Source organism: Bidens hawaiensis, unplaced genomic scaffold, assembly GCF_021521415.1.
Source record: "Bidens hawaiensis isolate Kalapana, Puna unplaced genomic scaffold, B.hawaiensis_p1.1 tig00082958_1, whole genome shotgun sequence".
NCBI classification, from domain to species: Eukaryota; Viridiplantae; Streptophyta; class Magnoliopsida; order Asterales; family Asteraceae; genus Bidens; species Bidens hawaiensis.
In genome coordinates, this window is record NW_027503932.1 from 10072 (window position 1) to 31943 (window position 21872).

At 35.1% G+C, this 21872-nt stretch overlaps 1 protein-coding gene across 1 annotated transcript; it reads left to right on the plus strand.

Annotated features, from left to right (window-relative positions):
- The first annotated feature begins 5175 nt into the window (after positions 1-5175).
- Positions 5176-18248, plus strand: LOC143607490 (putative 1-deoxy-D-xylulose-5-phosphate synthase 2, chloroplastic). Its single transcript, XM_077082924.1, has 9 exons — positions 5176-5378; positions 5809-5973; positions 6068-6218; positions 13906-14177; positions 14592-14865; positions 14938-15245; positions 16234-16515; positions 16607-16891; positions 18093-18248. Exons 1-9 carry the CDS (start codon positions 5205-5207, stop codon positions 18243-18245), a joined length of 2064 nt encoding a protein of 687 aa, XP_076939039.1. The 5' UTR covers positions 5176-5204; the 3' UTR covers positions 18246-18248.
- The last annotated feature ends 3624 nt before the right edge of the window (positions 18249-21872 follow it).

The following is a 21872-nucleotide window of genomic DNA, read 5'->3' on the forward strand; positions in this document are numbered from 1 at the left end:
ATTCAGAATTAGGGATGTAATATTAATGGAAGGAAACAAGCATTTAAAATAATAGAATTAATCTTTTTTGAAAAGTCTTATTCAAAACGACGTTGTTTTGATGGTTTCGTATGTAAGGTTACATACTTAACAGCCTTATATTTACTTTTCCCTACTTAAATTTCCTTTAGTTAATTTGTATTGTCTTTTTAAACAGGTGGATGAATTTGAGGTCCTTTGTGTTGATTTTAGTGTATTAATTGACAGAAAATTTGCCTTTCGGATTGAAGTCAAGGACTATCACCTTGAAAGTAATGTTAAAGAGTATTATTTGATTTCTAAAACAGAAAATCTCAAAAATAGTCCATCTACAAAATGAGATTCTAACTTTATCTCTTAAACTTAATATTCTTAAAAATGGTCATCTCTAACTCATCTTTGACCATGTATTAGAAATCTAACACGTCTTTGACGACATGTTAGGATAACACATCGTCAAAGACGCGTTGATTTCCTAACACATGGTTAAAGACGCCAACACGTCGTCAAAGACGCGTGCGTTGGAATATAGTGCACGCATAACTTTTATAACTAGTTTTACTTATATTTGTTTTTCTTTTATAACTTTTAAAAAATAAAATTTTATATTATTTCGAATATAACGACAAGAAATGTTTACTTTTAGTTAAAACCGAGCGGGGTCAAATTTTATTGAATATTTCGATATTGATTTGGCACGGCTCGAGTTTGAGTTAGTTTATGTCGGTCGGTAGGTAAAAGTAAGCATGTCTCGTCGGTATATTCGAAATAATATAAAACTTTTATATATTAAAAGTTATAAAAGAAAAACAAATATAAGTTAAACTAGTTATAAAAAATTAATATTAAAAAAACAAACAAAAAAGCTAACATATCTTCGACTACGCATTTGATGCTAACATATCTTTGACTACGTGTTTGAAGGCCTAACTCATCTTTAACCATGTGTTAGGAAATCTACCGCGTCTTTGACAACGTGTTGGCGTTTTTAACCATGTATTAGGAAATCCAACGCGTCTTTGACGACGTGTTATGCTAACATGTCGTCAAAGACGCATTAGCTTTTCTAATACATGGTCAAAGATGAGTTAGAGCGGCCATTTTTGAAAATATTAAGTTTAGAGGACAAAGTTGGAATCTTATTTTGTAGATGGGCTATTTTAAGGATTTTCCCTTTCTGAAATGACTAAAGACCGACGAATTATTGCTGAACATGGAAAATACTTAATGGCAATTACGAATTATTGCTGAACATGGAAAATACTTAATGGCAATTGCTACCCAAAAGAAGCAACTATCCGTTGTTTCTCAAAAGCTGTAAGTAATTTCTCAAAATGTAATAAATGCAGAACCCCTATTTGTCAACCAAAGCAAATGGTTGGCACATTTTTGGGAACGGTTATTCCACAAACAACTGAAATGACCAAACAAGACTAAAAGTTGTAAAAACTACTAATGCTTCACAATAATCAACCGCCACTTCCACAACAATTATGTAACGACCCAATTTTCGAATAAATAACGAAATAGAATTTTATTATACTAGTGAGGTTATTGAAGTTAAACCCCAGTGATTTTTATTTATTTTACGTAATAATTCGTTGAAACCAACCAAACGATTTACAATGAAGTGGCAGGTAAGCGGGAAACAAGCTGCCCCGCAACCCTCTTTTGGATAGCAAACCCAATCCTACTAAAAACAAAATTTTGATTCTTATGAGCCGATAAATTGCTATGCATGACTTTTTGAACTATGTTTAGAAGGTCCACGGCATCTAGAGCTAAGTAACCAAAAGTGTTAAAGAAAAAGGGGATAAACACGTGTTGATTCTCCAAACAAGCTTTCTCGTGTTTAACAACCTTACCCGAGGCCGCCTTCAATGCTGTCTGACAGGCAACAAACCCATTGTCCCATAGCCCAACAAGAGGAGACTCCTGTGAGATCCAAGGGTACACTCCTATCAAAGTGTACTTAGATTAAATAATGGGCTAGAGGAGAAGTGGTAGACTTAAGGGTCCGTTGGCTAAGAGTTTAAATACTCTTTAAACCCTAAGCCTTTATCCCAAACACCATTTTACATTATTCTTTTCATCATAGCCGTCTTCAAGAATTTATACACCATTTTACTCTATTCTTTTCACCAGGGCAGTCCCCTAGAATTTATATGCACCGGCCGGGCCGCAATAAAAAGGTTCGTAGGCCCTAATGAGTAACAAGTAACGAAATATATAACATATATATAAGCTAATTTTTAGACGATATTAAAGTTATAACAATAAAAGTATCAAAAATATATCATAAAACCAAATTCAATATCTAATGGCTACCCATTGATTCGTGAAGCTCTCCTAGCGTTCTTAACAGCAAATTGTTTGACCAACTCTTCGCATTTTATATTATCTAAGATTTCACTCCCGGTAGCTATCATCGTCAATACATTAAGTCTTTTATAGGGCATTGTAGATTGTAAGTAAGATTTTAATAACTTTTACGTACTTTGAAAAATCTCTTTCTGCAGATGGCACCCTGACTTGAATAGTTAACAATATGTGATATGCAATCCTTGTATTTGAAAATTTTTCTTAAGTCTCGTTCAAATGTCTCAAAACTTCAATAGGCCTTTTTAAATTACAATGTATACAATGGGTATGTTTGCCAAAACTAGCTGGTGGCTGTTAGCTGGAAGCTGTAGCTGTTAGTTGTAGCTTTTTATATATATTTAGGTGTTTGTCAGAGTAGCTGGAGCTTTTTAGATATATTTAGGTATTTTGCAGAGTAGCTGAAGCTTTTAATAAAACTAATTGGATGCCAGCGTGGTGCGGCGGAGCGCGCGTGCAACTTGACATCAACCGCATAATCAGTGTCGGTACGTGATTCACTTGATATTAGTGCACGCATAACCCGAATGCAGACGTGTACTTCGTGCAAAGACAGTAAGCGTGTAATCGATGGCGAAAATCAAGAAACAAAGCTAAAATATACAGTAATTTCAAATAGATAATTTTTTAAACCCCACCTCTTTTGATCTGAAACCCTTTCCAACCCGACACCGTTTTAATCTGAAACATGTTCTGACCCCGCCCCTTTCAACTCAAAACCGTACCGACACGAACCGAGCTAAACTAACATTTTTTTATGGACTCGTTCTGACCCTAATTTGGTCTTACACATGACCCAAGCTCGTTTGACTCGACTTGTTGCCAATTATAACCGGTAAAAAAGTATAGCAATATCATACTAAAATTAAAGAGAATAAAATGCTCTTTTTTATGATGTAATTTGTTTTAAAAAAAAATATTAACAAGTCAAAAAGTTATGGACTTTTAAAAAGTCATGGGGTAGTTAGTTTTGAATAAGGGTAAAATATGTAACTATTATATAAATTTACAAAAGTCGATGAAAGTTCAAGTACCAAACTTGTAAATTCAAATGTAAAAGCTTGTGGCTTGTTCACAAACGCTAGCAGTAGTAGCGTTTAAAAAATGAGTTTTTTCTCATGAACTAAAAGCTTCAAGCTCCTTCAACCAAGCAAGGCTTTTAATTGAGTATGAGCTTTTTTTAAAAGCTTAAAGCTTGAAGCCCTAAAAGCTTCTAAAATCTCCTTGCCAAAAATATCCAATGTGTCTAATGATCTCAATTTCATATAAAGTTCCCTTTTTTTTTGTGAGGGTTTATTATTTTCTTTTACTTATTGATTTTGGTTTAGTGATTTGTGCCAATAGCCTAAAATTTACCGAATGGACTATGAATCAAAAAAAATTTTTGGTTTCTATAATTTTTAGATGATAAAAATCAATTATATTACATAATTATATATATATATATATATATATAGGGGTGGGTTCTAGTGAAAACTCCTCTTAAAGAGAAAACTTAAAAACTCCTAAAAACTTCTAAAAAACTATTTTTAACTTTTTTTAAAATGTTTTTTTGAAGTTTCTTTTTTTTCCATTATTCTTATATGTTGTTACTGGTTCAAAAAAAAAAAAGAACTTGTCGGTAACCTCGTCGGTATAGTGCGCATGTGTAATAGTGTGCATTGCATATATGCAAAAGTGTTTGTATTGCATAGAATACAACATTATTGCACATATTTGATACACACTATTGTATATATGCAATATAAGATTAATACACATATCGAATACACATTAGTACGTATGTGTAATACAACATTAACACACATGTGCACCACATCGACTTTTATTTTATTATTATTTTTTTCCATATAATACAACACTACTACACATATACAATACACAGTATTGAATATATACAATAAAACACTATTAAACATACGTACATAGCAATACACATGTGTAATACAACGGTATCGCACAGTAATACGTATGTGCATTACAGCGGGGTTTTTTTTTCGAGCGAAATATACGAAAATATAAGAATAATGGTTAAAACAGAATTTTGAAATTTTTTTTTATTTTTAATTAAAAATAAGTCTTTATGAGTTTTTAGAAGTTTTTTAGTTTTCTCTACAAAGGTAAGTTTTCTTTTGATCCTCTCCCTATATATATGTGTGTGTGTGTGTGCTCCTGAAGAAAAGATGCCCCGGCTGAAGGTGCGGCTCGGATGCCTCTTAGGCCGGCCCTGCTTTTCACACACTTGAGCTCAAGATTTGAAAAAAATTATAAATGGTGAAAAATATTCTTTAAATTTATTTATAAATAAAATTTTCTGTCTTTTACACTCACAAACCCTTGTAACTATTTTATATAATATAAAGAAGATTCACGGTAATATGGAGGACATTCATATGGATGCTCTAATATTGATTTTGCAAACATGTCACGTGATTTAGTTTGACTATATTCCATATTTAATCTAAACTCTTCTCTTGGGTGGCTTATAAAAGGGTCTAAAGCCCTCTTCAAAAATTTCGAATCAACCCCCAAACTCCCTCCTAGCTATTTTCTTTGGTGTTTTCTAGAATTACACCAAGAAATGGCTTTATGTGGTGCTTTCAAGAGTGAATTTGTTCCCATGCCCGCCAATGCGATCATGCCGTTAAACAGACGAAGGGTTCGGCATTTTATGTTCTACAGTCTATATGTGTCTCATCCTTAAAATGATCATAAACTATTCTCCTAACTAAAAGAACATGCTTAATGTTTTTGCATGTAGATATTTTGATGATTTTGATCATATTATTTCTTGATTTTACTAGTTTATGGGAATCGTAGCTATTGCAAAAGATAGCACACCTAATAAGCAAGAGGGCCTAGCAATCGCGAAGTCTAATGGGACCACATCAACCAACCTCAAGTACTCTGGGCAGAAGCCGAAAACTCCAATCTTGGAGACCATTAATTATCCAATTCATATGAAGAATCTCTGTCTCGAGGTAATTACATCATCTTAAGTATTATTGAATTTTCTTTCAATACAAAAAGTGTCTTTGGCCTAATAGATAAGGATTGGCTTTTCCAAAGGGATGAGTGATCGAATCTTTTAGATGAAAAAATAAATAATATTAAAACATTAAAAAAAAATTTAGTGGTCAAACAGAAAAGCATCACAAGAAAATCTGTTTAGTTATATAGGCATATGGTAAATAACTAAATATCAACTTAATAATTTATTTTCAATTAATTTAATTAAATTAACTTTTAGATACCATATTAATCCTCCCATTTGGTAGCTAGACAATTTAAGACATGAAAATAACTAGACAAGGACGTATGTTTTTTCGGGTCATAACTAAGAATTAAAAAGGAAAACAACACAAAATGAATCATTTTATATAATTCACGTGACGTTATGAAATTGTGTAGGAGCTGGTACAATTAGCTAGTGAACTCCGAGAAGAGATAGTATATATAGTGTCAAAGACCGGTGGTCACCTGAGTTCAAGCTTGGGGGTGGTTGAGTTAACCATCTCACTCCATCATGTTTTTAACTCTCCCGATGACAAGATCATCTGGGATGTTGGTCATCAGGTAGTATAATTAATATTTGGAGTTATATTTTTGTGTAATGTATGCAATTTTAAAAGTAAAGAAATTGTGATAACACGTCTTATGTTACATATAGGCGTACCCACACAAAATATTGACAGGTAGGAGGTCGAGAATGAGAACGATTAGACAAACGGGTGGACTCGCAGGGTACCCTAAGAGAGATGAGAGTCTTCATGATGCCTTTGGTACAGGCCATAGCTCCACTAGCATTTCTGCTGGTCTAGGTAAATTCACCTTCTGCAGCTATGCGTCTAAATATGGATTTTAAAAGTCTTAAAAAGTTGTCATATTATGTCAGATGATATTCTTATAAAGTTTGTTATTTTAAAGACTTTCATTTTATTCTTTGTAATATATCCTTCAAATATTTGAAAACTCTTAAAGCATTCTTGACAGCTTTTCTATCCTTATATCTATAGTTATATTTAAAAGACTATAACTTCTCTCTTATATACAATTAAATACTATTTTTTTACATATTTATCAATATATTAATACTCTCATTCACTCACAACCATTTTCAAATATATTAAAAAAACTAGCTTTTGAACCGATGTATTACACGGGTTTTGTCAAATAATAAAGATAAATAAGATCCGCTATTTCAGTTGCGGTTCTCAAAATACTTATGAATTAATTTAATGTAGACTTAATAGAAAAAACAAATGGGGTTAACGAAAGTACTAAAATATCATGTTTTTAGAAACACCATGTGTTAATTAGCTAGAATTTGAATGAGAAAAGAGATCATGAATTAGGAGAAATATGGGCTTAACACCTAAGCTTTAACATTTTCTTTTATTAATGTAGTAAGATAAATAAATGATGAACAGTGTTTCTCCAAATTTACTCATTTTTTTTAAATAATTTTCTCTCTTTTTCACTCACAACCACTTATAATCCTCTAAAAAATTTTAAAATTTCTCTCACAATTTTTTAAAGAAGCAGCTGAGAATGCTCTTATTTAATATGATTTTATTTGTTCCTAAAGTGTTTTATTAGCAAAACATCAATAACCTACAAACTAAAAGGAATTAAACTTAATAGTATTCACATTTAAAAACTTTGAAGCATATTTTTATCCTTTCAAGCCCACTTTTCTGTTTCCAAATACCTGAAGTAATTTTGCATTCATATTCTATCCATCAAATTATGTAAGTGAGGCTTTTATAATTTAAATATTCATTTAGAATGTTATGAGTATTGGAGAGAAAAAAATATGATGTCTTTTCTATATAAATTTAAAACGTTTCTATAACTCTACAAACATTTTTCTCTTTCCCGCTTCTCTCATCACTCACCTATAGCCATGGATAAATCCACTGTCCACATGACACCGGCGCCTGTCACCCTGTCCCTGTTATAGGGTTGCAACGTGGGCTAGACAAGTAATTGCACATAAGCCCACTCAGATAGTAAAGTATGGTTACTTGAAATATTATATTGAATAAAGTGTTATTTTTGTTCTTATGGTTTGACAAATAATGCAAATTTAGTTCAAAAAGTTTATTTTTTGCATATGGACCACCCACATTTCCTTATTTTTGCCAATTGCATCCAAATCAATAACTTCGTTAAATTGAATCGTTATGTCAAGGGTAGACATGTCTTTCACTATTTCTTTATTATATGAGTACAGTGCCAAAATCGTCCCTGAAGTTTGGTCACATTTGTGAATTTCTTCCAAAAATATTTTTTTCGCAATAAGACCCTTGATATTTCACAGCCGTTGCCAATTTCATCCAAGTTGTTAACTCGGTCTAAATTTGATGTTAACTCAGGGGTGTTACTGCCCTTTTACATGTTTATTTACATTCTTATTATCATTACATTGAGCAAAGCCCTTTATATGACTAAAAATAAAAAAAAATAAACAAACGGATACTATATTGGATTCAAACATAGGAATCGTGAGATGTTATATATGTAATCGAACAAACACATAATAATAATAATAATAATAATAATAATAATAATAATAATAATAATAATAATGCCTCCGTCCCATTAAAAGTGTCATGGTTTGAAAAACACAAAGTTTAAGGTAGATTGAATGATTACTTTTTTTGCTTACCAAATAACAATAATGCCCTTGAAAATTGAGTCCATCAATATTGTTTATTAATGTTAGGCGTGTGTGTTTAAGGGTAAACTTGGAAATTGGCTATTAACGACCAGGTTTTAAAGCTCAAGTTATACGAACGCCTAGACTTCACCGACAACACCCTGAATAACACTCAGGTTTTATCAACGTCCAGGTTTAACCATACAAGCAAACGCTCAGATTATACAATAAGTTGTATGAGTGTCGCTACATTTTTTAGTTTTTTTAAATATATTAATTTGAAGAATCTATGTTTTAGTTGGTGCCGCAAGGCCCTAATTGGGCTAAATGGCACCACCTTAATAGTCCAGAATTTGGTTTTTCATTTTTTTATTGGTTAAATGTTTTTTTTCTAGATACGTAACAAGCATTATGTTTTTTGTTTTACTGAAATCGTGTTGATTTACCGCCACAACGTTCGGGGCTAACAATGCTCGGGTTTTACCGACTCATCGCGCAATGTCCAGTACCTACAATGCTTGAGTTTTACCAATGCCCGGGTTTTGCCAAACTTTATTTTAGTTCTGATACCGTAACAAATGTAAACGAAATCTATGAAATTCGCATTCACCCACCACCGAAAAGCTTGGATTTTTACCAGCGCCCCAGTTTTACCGACTCACCACCACAAACGCTCGAATATGAGTCGACTCGACGTTTCGATGATCAGGTTTTACCAACGCTCGGGTTTACCAACCAAATAAACATTGTTTTAAATATGGTAACAAAGAAAATTATAATATGTTATACGAGTGTCCTAGGGTCGCTGCCTCAGCGTCTGGGACCGACCGCAACGTCTCCCCATTGGCTCACCTTAATTTTTGTTTTTATTTTTTGTTTTCGTTTTGTTTTAGCTCTAGTACCATAACGAACATAGCTAGTATTAGGGCTGGCAATTGGGTATCTGTTAAATACACGATAAAATCTGTTAAGCAAAAAAGTGAGGTATGTGATTTTTTAATTTTCTTAAATAATTTCCCTTATTGGTACATGAAACTTAAAACTGTCTTGTAGTCATGACTACAAAGTAGTTAAACGAGTCGTATTCATGTTTGATACTTGTGTTCAGCGCGTCGTTTCATACCTGTTAAGACACGAATTGCCAACCCTAGCTAGTATACTAAATTCGCGTTGACTAGCTGCTGTCGTCCGGGACCAACTGACGCTACCCCCATTGGCCTACCTCAATTCTTATTCTTATTTTTTTTATTTCCATTTTGTTTTAGTTCTAATACTGTAACGGACGTAGCTACTATTGACTAAATTCGCGTCTATTCTCCACTGCAACACCCGGGTTTTGCTGACCGATTTTACCGCGCAACACGCGAATAAATCACTAGTTATTTGTAAAAGTCCAGCTAATAGTAAGGGTATTAATAGAATATACGTACCTTATTTTAGAGATAGAGAGGTCGCATTATCTTTAAAAACCTATATGACTAGGAAAAAATAAGATAAATTAACATAGAGTTCTGCACACATAAATTTGTATTTAGACTATCCGTTATGGTGGGGGGCTTCCAAGCCCCTCCACAATATCACGTCAGCGTCACGTGGGCTTTGTAGCATCGAAGCCGCAAGGTATAATGCCCCTCTATACTGAGGGAGTTTCGAAGCCCTTTAACATAATATAATAAAAATTAAATAATATATAGTAATACCAAGATTTAAATTTAAATAAAAATAAAAACCATACAATTAAAAAAAAAAAATAAAAACATACAAATAAAAAAAATAAAAATATTACTAATATTCATTGTCCTCGTTTGCATATTTGGCCAATATCATTGCTTTTCTTTTTTCTATCAACGCCCGCGTGGGAGGATCTAGATGCGATAAATCCTTTGTGAGGAGTTCGAATTCCTTTTTCTCGCTTCCGCTCCAAGTGAACCTTTTGTCTTTCTTCATGCATCGCTTTGTATTCCGCATGCATCGTCTTTCTTTCTTCGTGCATTCTCATGAGTTCCTCTTGTTTGTTTTTTTTAGCGTTGACCATCTCGGTTAGTTTGAGCTCCAAGTTGTCAAAACGCGAGCTCACTTTGGAACTCATTGAGGATGTCGTTCTAGACTAAGATCCTCCAACTTTAGCCACCGCCTTGGCTTTATCTCTTCCTATCGGACGTTGCAACTCATCCGGTTCATCAAAAATAAATTCGGGATCCAACTCGTTTAGATTAATTTGACAACGACCATCCGACATGGGTTGAGACAGCGATTGATTGGCCGAAGTAGACGTTGTCTTTGACCGTTTAGACGGTCGCAGTGATGATGTCGGGACCGGATGCCACTTTGGCGAGCTTATTCATTCTATTCAAATTTCAATCATATTGAAATCTCCATGATAAACGGCACTGTATTGTTTTAAGCATGCCTCCATCACGCTGGCATCGCTCATGCCGCCTTTTCTATTATTGTTAACGCGGGTGTGAATGTTGGTGAAGGTAGTTATTTTTGTGCGTATTGTCTTCCATTTGTTGTAGACAGAATCATTCCCGCGGTACTCACCTCGATCCATTGTAGCAAAGAATTTAGTGCGTATTTCGTCCCAAAACTCTAGGGAATGTTTACCGTCACCTTCGATACATATAAAAGCTTAGTATTACTAAACAAAAACATGAAACATGGAAAACATATAAATATTTTTATAGTTTACATTGAAAACACTTAGCATTAGTAAGCAAAAAAAATAAAACATGGAAAACATATAAATATTTTTATAGTTTACCTTGAATCGAGTCTTCGGATGAGTCGATCCACGCACGCGCTAACACCAACTCCTCATCCGCTCCCCACATTTGTCTTTCGACCTTTTCGGTTTTTTGATCGTGACCCGGAATCTTTTTTTTATGACTTCTTTTTTTAAGGCGGACTTGCGTTTCGGGTACTTGTGTTCAATGTTGTAAAAGTAGGTCTCTAAGGCCGAGTACTCTCCGAGTACTCACTCCAAGGTATGGCGCCGATGAGAGTTTCTTCTACTCCGCCTAGTTACTGAGAATCGATCAAATGTGGTCAACCCCAGCCAGAATCGCATCTAGTCGGTTAACTTTTGCCGAGTTTTACTTAAAAAAGAAAACATAATTCATAGTTCTATAATATTATCAAAAAATATCACTTTTTTTAGTTAATTAGTAGCAAATTTTAGAATAATTTAGTATATAAAAGTATATATTCTCTTGTTTATATCGATATTCGCTTATTTTGTTATAAGTCTTAGCATACTTATGATATTTGACATATATTTAATATCTAAAAATTAATTGTCTTTATATTTACCATTTTCGAGTACTCCCCGAGTACTCCAAGTACACCCAACTCCCCAGTCGGCCGCCTAGGGTCCGCCTTGCGACTTTTGCAACCTTGCTTGTGTTTCGGGTATTTGCGTGTCAGGTATTTGTGTTTCGGGTATTTGGGTTTGGGGGTACTTGCAAAGACGTATACGGCATTGGCGATCGAATGAACATATCGGGGTTAAACGATTGCATGGGTGGAGGAATCACGGGTCGTTGTTGGTTTGCACTGAACGGGTTGTTAAGGTCGACGTTATTTGCGAGCGAACTAGCCCACCACATACAACTCGGATCCCACGGGTTTGGGTTTGGGTTCGAGTTTGAGCTCTAGCTTGTGTTCGGGTTCGGGTTTGGGTTTGGGTTTGGGTTGGAATTAGGATTCATGGTTGCGAAAGTTTCAGAGTTTTAGAGAAAATGGTGTGAAAATGGTTATATGCTGGTGTGAAAATGAAAGTTATTTGAGTAAAATTGGGAAAATGGTATGAATTTTAGAGAAATGGTTAAAATACTTTTTTTTAAACGTCTAGCTTTTTGCCCGTCCCCCCCCCCCCAAATACTCTCCTCCTTGCCGGCCGTTCAGAAGGCGTCCAAATTCTCCCTCTTCCTACACCCATAGCAGATGGTCTTATTGTTTCTATAAGCCTTAACGTACGTTTAAAGTGGTAAAGTAGAAGGCGCAGACTCTATTGTTATTATCCATAGACTTCTTATAAACCACCAATACCATGGCATCTTAATCATATTATATTTATTTACTGGCTGTGAAAATTTTATTAGAGTGGGAGGAATACTGCTTCACTAGAACCTTAAGGTAGTGTTTGGTGTACAGGAATGGAGGATGGAATGGAATGATCCATTGTGAAAGAATAAAGAAAAATGTGTTTGGTTGATCAAACCAATGGAATGACCTATTACCTAGTCTATTCCATTCCCTTTAAAACACCCCAACTTCATGCCATCCATACGCCATGTACTTCTTTTCATTCCATTCACTCTTTCACCTAATATCACCTCCACCACCCTCTCATCACCACCACCACCATCAACACACACACACACCACCACCAGCCACCATCGTCGTCTCTGTCACCAACCCCCACCATCGCGACCAACCATCGTCGTTGCCGCCACCACCACCCACGCCACCAACCATCGCTATCAATGCCACCCGCCCACCGCCGCCATCAACCTTCACCCTCGCCCCTCACCACCATCTCCCGTCGCCAACCACTGCATTCAACCGCTACCACCGCCACTGCCACCATCATCTGCCACCCTCCACCGTTACCACGACCACCCACCCACCCCCACTACCACTACTCACCTCTAACCACCATTATCTCCTGTCACCCACCACCAACACCACCCGCAACCGCCAACCGCTAACCACCATCATCGCCCCACCAACGCCACAACCACCATCTACCTCCCACACCACCGCCACTCACTACCATTTTAATTTAATTTTCTTTTTTTTTCTGCATACCAAACAATGCAAAGTAATGATTCATTTTATTCACATGTGGTAAACAAACATCTTACTGGAATGGGTAATAACCCATTCCATTCTTTTATCCATTCCATTACCACGTTTATTCCATTATCTCATACCAAACAGACCCTAAGTTTTATAAATCCTGCACTGCAATATTATTTATTTTATCAACTATCTAAAATACTTCAATTACTAGTTGCACTCGTCTCAAATATCTTAAATCCATTTTTCCTTTTTCGCTTAAAAAATTAATTATAAAGATGTTGAATGATTGGATAAGTAAAAATTGAGAGCCCATTTACACATTCTCTCTCCTCTTCCCTAAGGGCGTGTGTAGTGGGCAACAAAGTAGGCGATTTTTGATTTGAACACTGTCCCTCCAACCCCCCAAGGTAATATTAGGGCGATTTGTGTGTGTGTTTGGGGGGTGTGGTCTATTTGTCTCCTGGTTTGAGTGTTTGAAAATAATATTTTTTTAATATGTTGTGTGCATAATATATATGTATATGTATATGTATATATTTAAAGTTACAACACCATTACACCCATAAAACAATCCATTTTTTTGACTACACGTCACATATAAGAGATCGTCTTATTTTATAACCCTTTACTACCCATAGTCTAATCAATAAGTACAACCCACGTAATTACTACCCTAGTAACATTGGGTGTGTACCCTAAGTTGGTACCTTACCCAATTATGATAATTACACACCATCCTTCTCTTATTTGGACAAGTAGAATATATATTTGGCATTTAATACCACCACCCTTTGACTGAAAATATTCTAAGTTGATTATAATTGTTAGTGAATTTGTTTTGACCAACTATAGTACATCTAAGTTTCATATTAATACAACACATTCTAAAATTAAAAATCTTACTTTCTTGTCATAAAGCATCCTAGCCAAGTATCATTTAATTTATTAGTGCCATCTCTCCATACTCTGTCGTTATCTTAACAGAGACTGTTTTGGATCCAAAGAATGACATTAATTGTTCTTTTTACGTTATCATGCAGGAATGGCGGTTGGTAGAGACTTGCTGGGAAAGCACAACCACGTAATCGCAGTGATTGGGGATGGAGCCATGACTGCGGGACAAGCATACGAGGCTATGAATAATGCAGGCTACCTTGACTCCAATCTCATCATAGTCTTGAACGATAACCGCCAAGTCTCCCTACCCACAGCCACTATTGACGGTCCTGCACCGCCCGTTGGGGCTCTCAGTCGATCCCTCACAAGGCTACAAACCAGCAAGAAGTTTCGACAACTACACGCAGCCGCAAAGGTCCAATTTCTTTTTTCCTTATTTGATGTTTACGACATGCCAAATATGTAACTCACATATATAACTTATGCATAAATCCCAAACAAGCTACTTTATTATTAAATTTATTATAGAGCATACATTTTAAGGTACTGGATATTAATTTGTGCATTTGTTTCATGTGAGTATAAAATTCTACACTGCACACAACTAAATGCAAGTATATGACATACAAATGTCAAAACTAAAGTAAGATCTAAACAATGAGAAAAGATGAGATTATGTGAATAATAGAAAGATTAAAGACATTATTAACTTATAGCATAAATCCTAAAGGTGTTATTTTATTAAAATTTAAACTTATGAAACATCTTATATTTTAAAATGGAATCAATTTGTGCATTGGGTTAATTGTCATCTTTTTGGGATTGATAGGAAGTAACGAAGCAATTAGGGGATAAAACACATGAAGTTGCGGCAATAGTGGATTCTGCCATAAAAGGAATGATAGGGGGCCAAGGGGCTTCCATATTTGAAGAATTGGGGCTGCACTACGTTGGTCCAGTGGATGGACATAATCTTGAAGATCTCGTCAATGTTTTCGAAAAGATTAAGTCCATGCCGGCTGCAGGACCGGTTCTAGTCCACATTGTAACCGAAAAAGGCAAAGGTTACCTCCCAGCTGAAGTTGCAGCTGACAAAATGCATGGTATTGCAAGTTTTACAATCAAATGAACATATGAAATTAAAACATAAGTCTTGCTAATATGATTTCTTTTAGTTGTTGCGAAATTCGATCCTCAAACCGGAAAACAGGTGAAAACCAAGACCAAAACACCCTTGTTTACGCAATATTTTGTGGACTCTTTGATTGCTGAAGCAAAGGATGACGGCAAAATAGTTGCTATTCATGCGGCTATGGGTGGAGGCACCGGTCTTAACGCATTCCAAAAAGTGTTTCCTACGAGGTGTTTTGATGTTGGCATAGCCGAGCAGCATGCGGTCACCTTTGCTGCAGGTTTAGCAACTGAAGGGCTGAAACCGTTTTGTGCTATTTATTCATCATTCCTACAAAGAGGTTATGATCAAGTAAGATCTTTGGCTTGTGGTTAAGTGAAAATTTCAAGAAATGATATTGTACAATATGATGGATATCTAGTTTGGTATTTTGCTTTATCTCAAAAGACAATTTACCTTTAAAACGACTATAAAGGGTAACATATATCGAACATCACTTCACGCTGTTGGCTCAGTTGTTGTTTGGCCCAAATGTGGGCCAGCCCAAGAATTATTAGGGTTTTATTATATTTGGTAATGTCCTGGCTAGTAAGTTTGGTTAGTCTATATAAGTCGAGTTATGGTTAGACATTATCGATTATGAAGTTGATGCAACCAAGTTAGGGCTCATCAAAAGTCAAACTGAGTTAGGATTTGAGAGTTGTAATCATTTTTTTTAGTTACATTTTCTGATTATTATAAACGAGAGTTAGTCGTTTTATTCGTGTTGATTATCGATCTGGGACTTGAATTGAGCCTAAATAACATTGCAAGAGATCAAGAAATGTCTTGGGAGAATCAAGAAAAGGATGACAAGCGTGAAGTCAAAGACCTACCAATTTCGAGTAGGAAATTAGGGGGTGAGTCTGGTGAGTCAGATACAACAATTTGGGCCGGGGGTGGGGTGATTATTGGCTCAATTGTTGTTTGGCCCAAGTGTAAGGCCTAACCCAAGAATTATTAGGGTTTGTTATATTTGGTAATGTCTTGGCTAACAAGTTTGGTTAGTCTAGATAAGCCGAGTTATGGTTAGACATTATAGATTATGAAGCAACCAAGTCAGGGCTCATCAAGAATCGAACCGAGTTAAGGTTCATCAAGAGTCAAACCGTGTTAGGGTTTGAGAGTTGTAATCAGTTTTTGGAGTTTTGTTTTCTGATTATTATAAACGAGAGTTAGTCATTTTTTTCGTGTTGATTTTCGATCTGGGACTTGACACACTAAAAATTTTAATGTAGTATAAGAAAGCGACTATTCAAAGAATAAAACAGTGGTTAAGTAAATGTATTTGACGATGCAGGTGGTTCATGATGTTGATCTTCAAAAGATTCCTGTTAGATTTGTTATTGATAGGGCAGGTTTGGTTGGAGTTGATGGTCCAACTCACTATGGTACATTTGATACAACGTTCATGGCTTGTTTACCTAACATGGTGGTGATGGCTCCTTCTTGTGAGGCGGAGCTGATGAATATGGTGGCTACAGCAGCAGCCATCGATGATCGTCCTAGCTGCTTCAGGTTCCCAAGAAGCAATGGCATAGGTTCTTCAATTCCACCAAATAACAAAGGAACTCCATTGGAGGTACGTATTTTGTGTATTAATGATAATATTTTCCCACATTGTACATATGACAATAATTGAGCCTTTATCTGACTATCAAAACTTCAAATAGGTTGGAAGGGGAAGGGTGATTAAGGAGGGAAGTAGGGTGGCCTTACTAGGATATGGAACCATGGTACAAAGTTGTTTAGTAGCAAGAGAACTTCTTCAAGAGGTCGGCATCTCTGTGACTGTGGCAGATGCACGATTTTGTAAGCCACTTGATGGAAATTTGATCAAACAACTAGCAAATGAGCATGAGGTTCTCATCACAGTTGAAGAAGGCTCTATTGGAGGATTTAGCTCTCATGTTTCTCATTTCTTGGCATTAAATGAATTACTTGATGGAAACCTTAAGGTATTTCAGTGACAACACTTTTTGAGTTTTTGCTAACTCGCATTTTATAGATAGTGAATAACGAGTGAGTTCTTGTACATATCATTGACCAACTATTTATAGAACTTCTATAGATAGTGAAAATAGGTCAGGTTTAGGCATTCTCAAACCCATACCCGATTATTAAAGCTCGTCTCAAACCCATCGGGTTTAATCGGGTAATTACCCGTTGAGTTTCGGGTTTTTCCATCGGATTTCGGGTTTTCTATCGGGGTTTGACAAAATATAAATAATCGATTACAAACAACGATTGCCATAAAAATAAAATCTCTCAAATAATATATATATATATATATATATATATATATATAGAAACATGATCAAATACATTTTATTCTTAACATGAAAATAATAATAACCAATTTGCTGTTATTATTAGGTTTATTTTTATAGGTGTTTGCTATTATTTTTTGTTCGTATTTGCTAATTTTTCGATTATGAGACGTTCTAAGTATTGTTGATTTATAATTTGTTGCTATTATTAGATTTTTTCTTTTGCTATTATAAGTATTTGGTGTTATTTGATGTTATTAGTTTGTTCTTGATTTTGATTCTTTTGTTGTAATTTTCAGGTTTTTTTTCTTTGTTATTATTTATTATAAATCATTATTTATATAGATTGGTATTGTAGTTGGTATTGTCTCTTACATTCTTATTTTTTTTTTATAAATTGGTATTATTTTCTACGTTCTCATGTTAAGATTAAAATATACATGAATTTTTCCATATATATATATATATATAAGGCTGATTTCTTTTTAGAACAACTTTACTCAACGTAACAATGTTTTTTTTTTGAATTTTTTTCATATATGTAAAAAAGGTATGCCGGGTATATCGTGTATATAATCGGGTAAATGGGTAAATGTTATCGGGTAATTAAGTCAGGTCATCGGATATATTACCCGTCTCAAACCCAAAAAACATTTCAAAATTAATCCCAAACTCGTGCCAAACCCTAATAGGTCGGTAATATCCGTCCTAATTATGTCGGTTTTTAAGTTTCAGTGCGATCCCTAAATAGAAGTGCAATGATAACCTAATTAGAATAAACCGCAACTAGTATATTTTATCTGATACGTTTATCTTTTTCCTTATCCTTAAAAAAAATATGAAATATGTTGTAGATATCTTGATTTGATATGCCTTTAATTGATTACAGTGGAGAACAATGACAATACCTGATAGATATATTGATCATGGGTCTCAATCCGACCAAATTGAGGAGGCTGGTCTCACCCCAAAGCATATCGCGGCTACAGTTCTATCATTGATTGGTGAGAACAAAGAGAGACTTCATGCTATCAACATATAGTATGAAAAAAATTCATGAATTATATATATACTATATATAATGCCGAACAATAATTTTCCTATCTCCTATCAACGGAAAACAGATGAGGGCAAAGACTGAAGGACACTTTTGATTCCTTGTTAAAATTTGTTGACCTAACTTTATTCAAGTAAGTGTTTCAAATTGTATCTCATATGTAAAATGTTCTTTTTAAAGAAATAAGTTGTATCGTTTATTTGGTTACCTTCCTTAACTTCATATTAAGACACTATAATGGTAATAATTGAGTTGCATAAGTGACAAAAAGTTGATCCAAGAGTTTTCATACTATGGCCTTTTTTTTATTGATTACCTGAAAACAGTTTGAAAAGTACGTCAACATAAATGATGATGAATAACGCTGATAATCATAAAACATTTTCATAATTCTTCGTAATACAAAGCTCGACTCTAAACTAAAAGAGTGTATGATTCAACCGTGTATTGCTTATTCAAAAAGAGAAGATATATACAAGTATGTCCAGTTATCACTCTTGGCACTCAGTGGATGATATCAGTTACATTATTGTAGGTCCCCTAACACCGGATCTAACATCGAACGAATTGTGTTCTTGATAAGCGATCAAGGCGGGCGCGGTATAAATAAACGAGCGAACAAATAATATAAAGATAATATTGAACAACTCCGTAATCCGTAATGAAAGATTGACAATATAAACAAACCGATCCCACCCAAGTTGAGCTCCCCTTGGGTGGTTGATTACACCTTACAAAACACGCACAAATAAAGACAACAGAATGATATATTTATATCCTAACATGTTCTTTCTAGAAGCTTTCTCCCCATTGAAACTAAACGCGCGCATCGAAGCTCTCGTTTCGGACCCGGATTACGTGCCAACTAAAACTGATTGATTAACCATAATATATATAACGAGTTTCGCCACATTGATATCACAAGTCACCATTTTTTTGCCTTACAATCACCCCCTGACTTATGATATCAATTGTTTAATCGTGTCATATGTCACACCCCGTTAAGCGATTTGTGGAAGCGTAAAACGGTAATGTAACAGACACAACTAGTATCAAACACATTGTTCATAAAGAAACATTACTAACTAATTTACATTATATTACATCGATCGAACTTCGTTTACAAACTAGATGATACAAACCAATTCAGCCCATTAAGCTACTTTATTCCTAATTCGAATGCTTGTACCAATTTACACAGCATCGATCACAATCCAAACACGTAGCACATAAGCAATCTACTCCACTTTTCTGAATCCCTGAAAAGCATTTTAAAAACAGGTCAACTACGAATAGTTGGTGAGTTTCATAAGTTTTAACGAAATCGATTCCACGTACCTCACAGTCATAGTTTGTATGTACGCGCGTATATAAAAAATGTATTTACGTTTGTGTATATGTACATTTGTATCTTTGTATGTACATACGTATGTGTGTAAGTTTATGATATAAGTTTGAAACTACGATAAAATCGTGACTATTCGTTCGTACTACGTGTCTCAATTTTCCATGTAAAATCAACCACTGTGGCCCCTTCCGCCCACAATGGTTCCACATAAAATCAACCATTACACAATGTGTGTGTGTATATATATATATCTAGCATTTCCTATGCTATAGTATTTTCTACGCCTATCCACATAATATGTGTATATATATATATATAGGGGTGGGATTCAGTGAAAACTCCCCTTAAAGAGAAAACTTAAAAACTCCTAAAAAACTATTTTTAACTTTTTAAAATTTTTTTTTGAAGATTCTTTTTTTTTCATTATTCTTATATGTTGTTATTGGTTCCAAAAAAAAAAAAAACTTTGTCGGTAACCTCGTCAGTGTAGTGCACATGTGTAATAGTGTGCATTGCATATATGCAAAAGTGTTTTTATTGCATAGAATATAACACTATTGTACATATTTGATACACACTATTGTATATATGCAATATAAGACTAATACACACATCGAATACACATTAGTCCGTATGTGTAATACAACATTAACGCACATGTGCACTGTAACATCCAACTTTTGTTAAATAATAAATGACGGAAAGTTTTGTTACTAACTGTGTGTCGTTAAGTTAGTCGTGTGTTAAGTGTTTGGATAATATTTGGATTTGGAATTGTGAGTGGGTTGTGGGGGCCATGGCCCCCTATATAAGCCTAACCTCTCCACTCTTTCACCATTTTGTTACCTTTCACCACACACACACTCAAGAATACACACACTTTCTCTCTACATTCCGGATCCAAATCCGTGTAAAAAGAGGAAGAATCTCGTGTGTAGACATCATCAAATAACAAGAATCACATCCAGATCTACGTATTGTCCGGATCTGAACTCGAACCCGAAGCAAAAGGTAGGTTTCGGTTTAAATGGTAAAGTTTTTTATGGTTAGTCTTGACATGCAAACCGATAGAAAGATAGATCGGGGTGTAAGATGGAAGAAAAACATGAACTTGATAAGCTATAAGCCCACGAGAGTGTTATATGGTAAAAATGCGATGTTCGGGCCTTATAAAACGCAAGTATACAAAGTTGATACAACCCAAAACCCTTGGAAAGGGTTAAATCGGGTCCCAGGGAGAGTCGTGGAGCGAAATGGCCATAAAATGGTAAAAACGAAGAAAAAGGTTATTTCGCATCGCATGAGCCATGCGAAGCGAAAAAGGTTATTTCGCATCGCATGACCATGCGAAGCAAAAACGGGAATTTCGCATCGCACAGTCATGCGAAGCGAAAAAGTTTCATGCGAAGCGAAACAGTTCCATGCGAAGCGAAATTTTCATGCGAAATTGTTTTTTTTAAATTGATGAAAAACGTGGCCCGATCCATTTTCTGATGCATTTTTGTTAAAGGACTGTTAGGGGCTCTGCCCCTTGGACCCTGCTAGGGGCTGCCGCCCCTAGACCCCGCTACTAGGGGTGCTGCCCCGGACCCCTGTTAGTTGAGAGTTTCATTAAGTTAGACGTAGGAAGTAGTAGTTATGGATAATTGACACGCTTAATGTATTGTACAGTTAGCCGTGCACAACTAAGGAAGGGCATTACCATTAACGGTGAGAGAAACCGACTCCAGGTGAGTTCTAGCCCCATTCCCTGGTTATGTTTTCGGGGCTGTATGCATACTCCTATGTGGCAGTTAAAATGCTTATCTTAAGTGATAGATATATGATACGTGTATGATCGTGCATTGAATGTTATTACTATATGATGGTTATGTGAATGAATGTGTATGTAAATATTATATACATAAGACAAGTAAAGTATGCACTTATGATAGGGACCAGACCCTCATAATATCTGAGATGATAGGGACCAGACCCTCCTAATATCTGAGATGATAGGGACCAGACCCTTATAATATCTGAGATGTTAGGACCAGACCCTTATAATATCTTAGATGATTAAGATAGAATAGCTTATGGTATACCATAGGGTTTTATGAAAGAAAGTATGTAAGTACGTATGCATGTATATAAAGTATGTGTGAAAGAAGTAATAGCAAAGTAAGGTATGAATACGTATCTTCGGATGCGTATGAGTAAGGATAGGAATGTATTGTATGTTAAATTGATTAACTAGAACTCACTCAGCGTAGCTGACTTTTAGT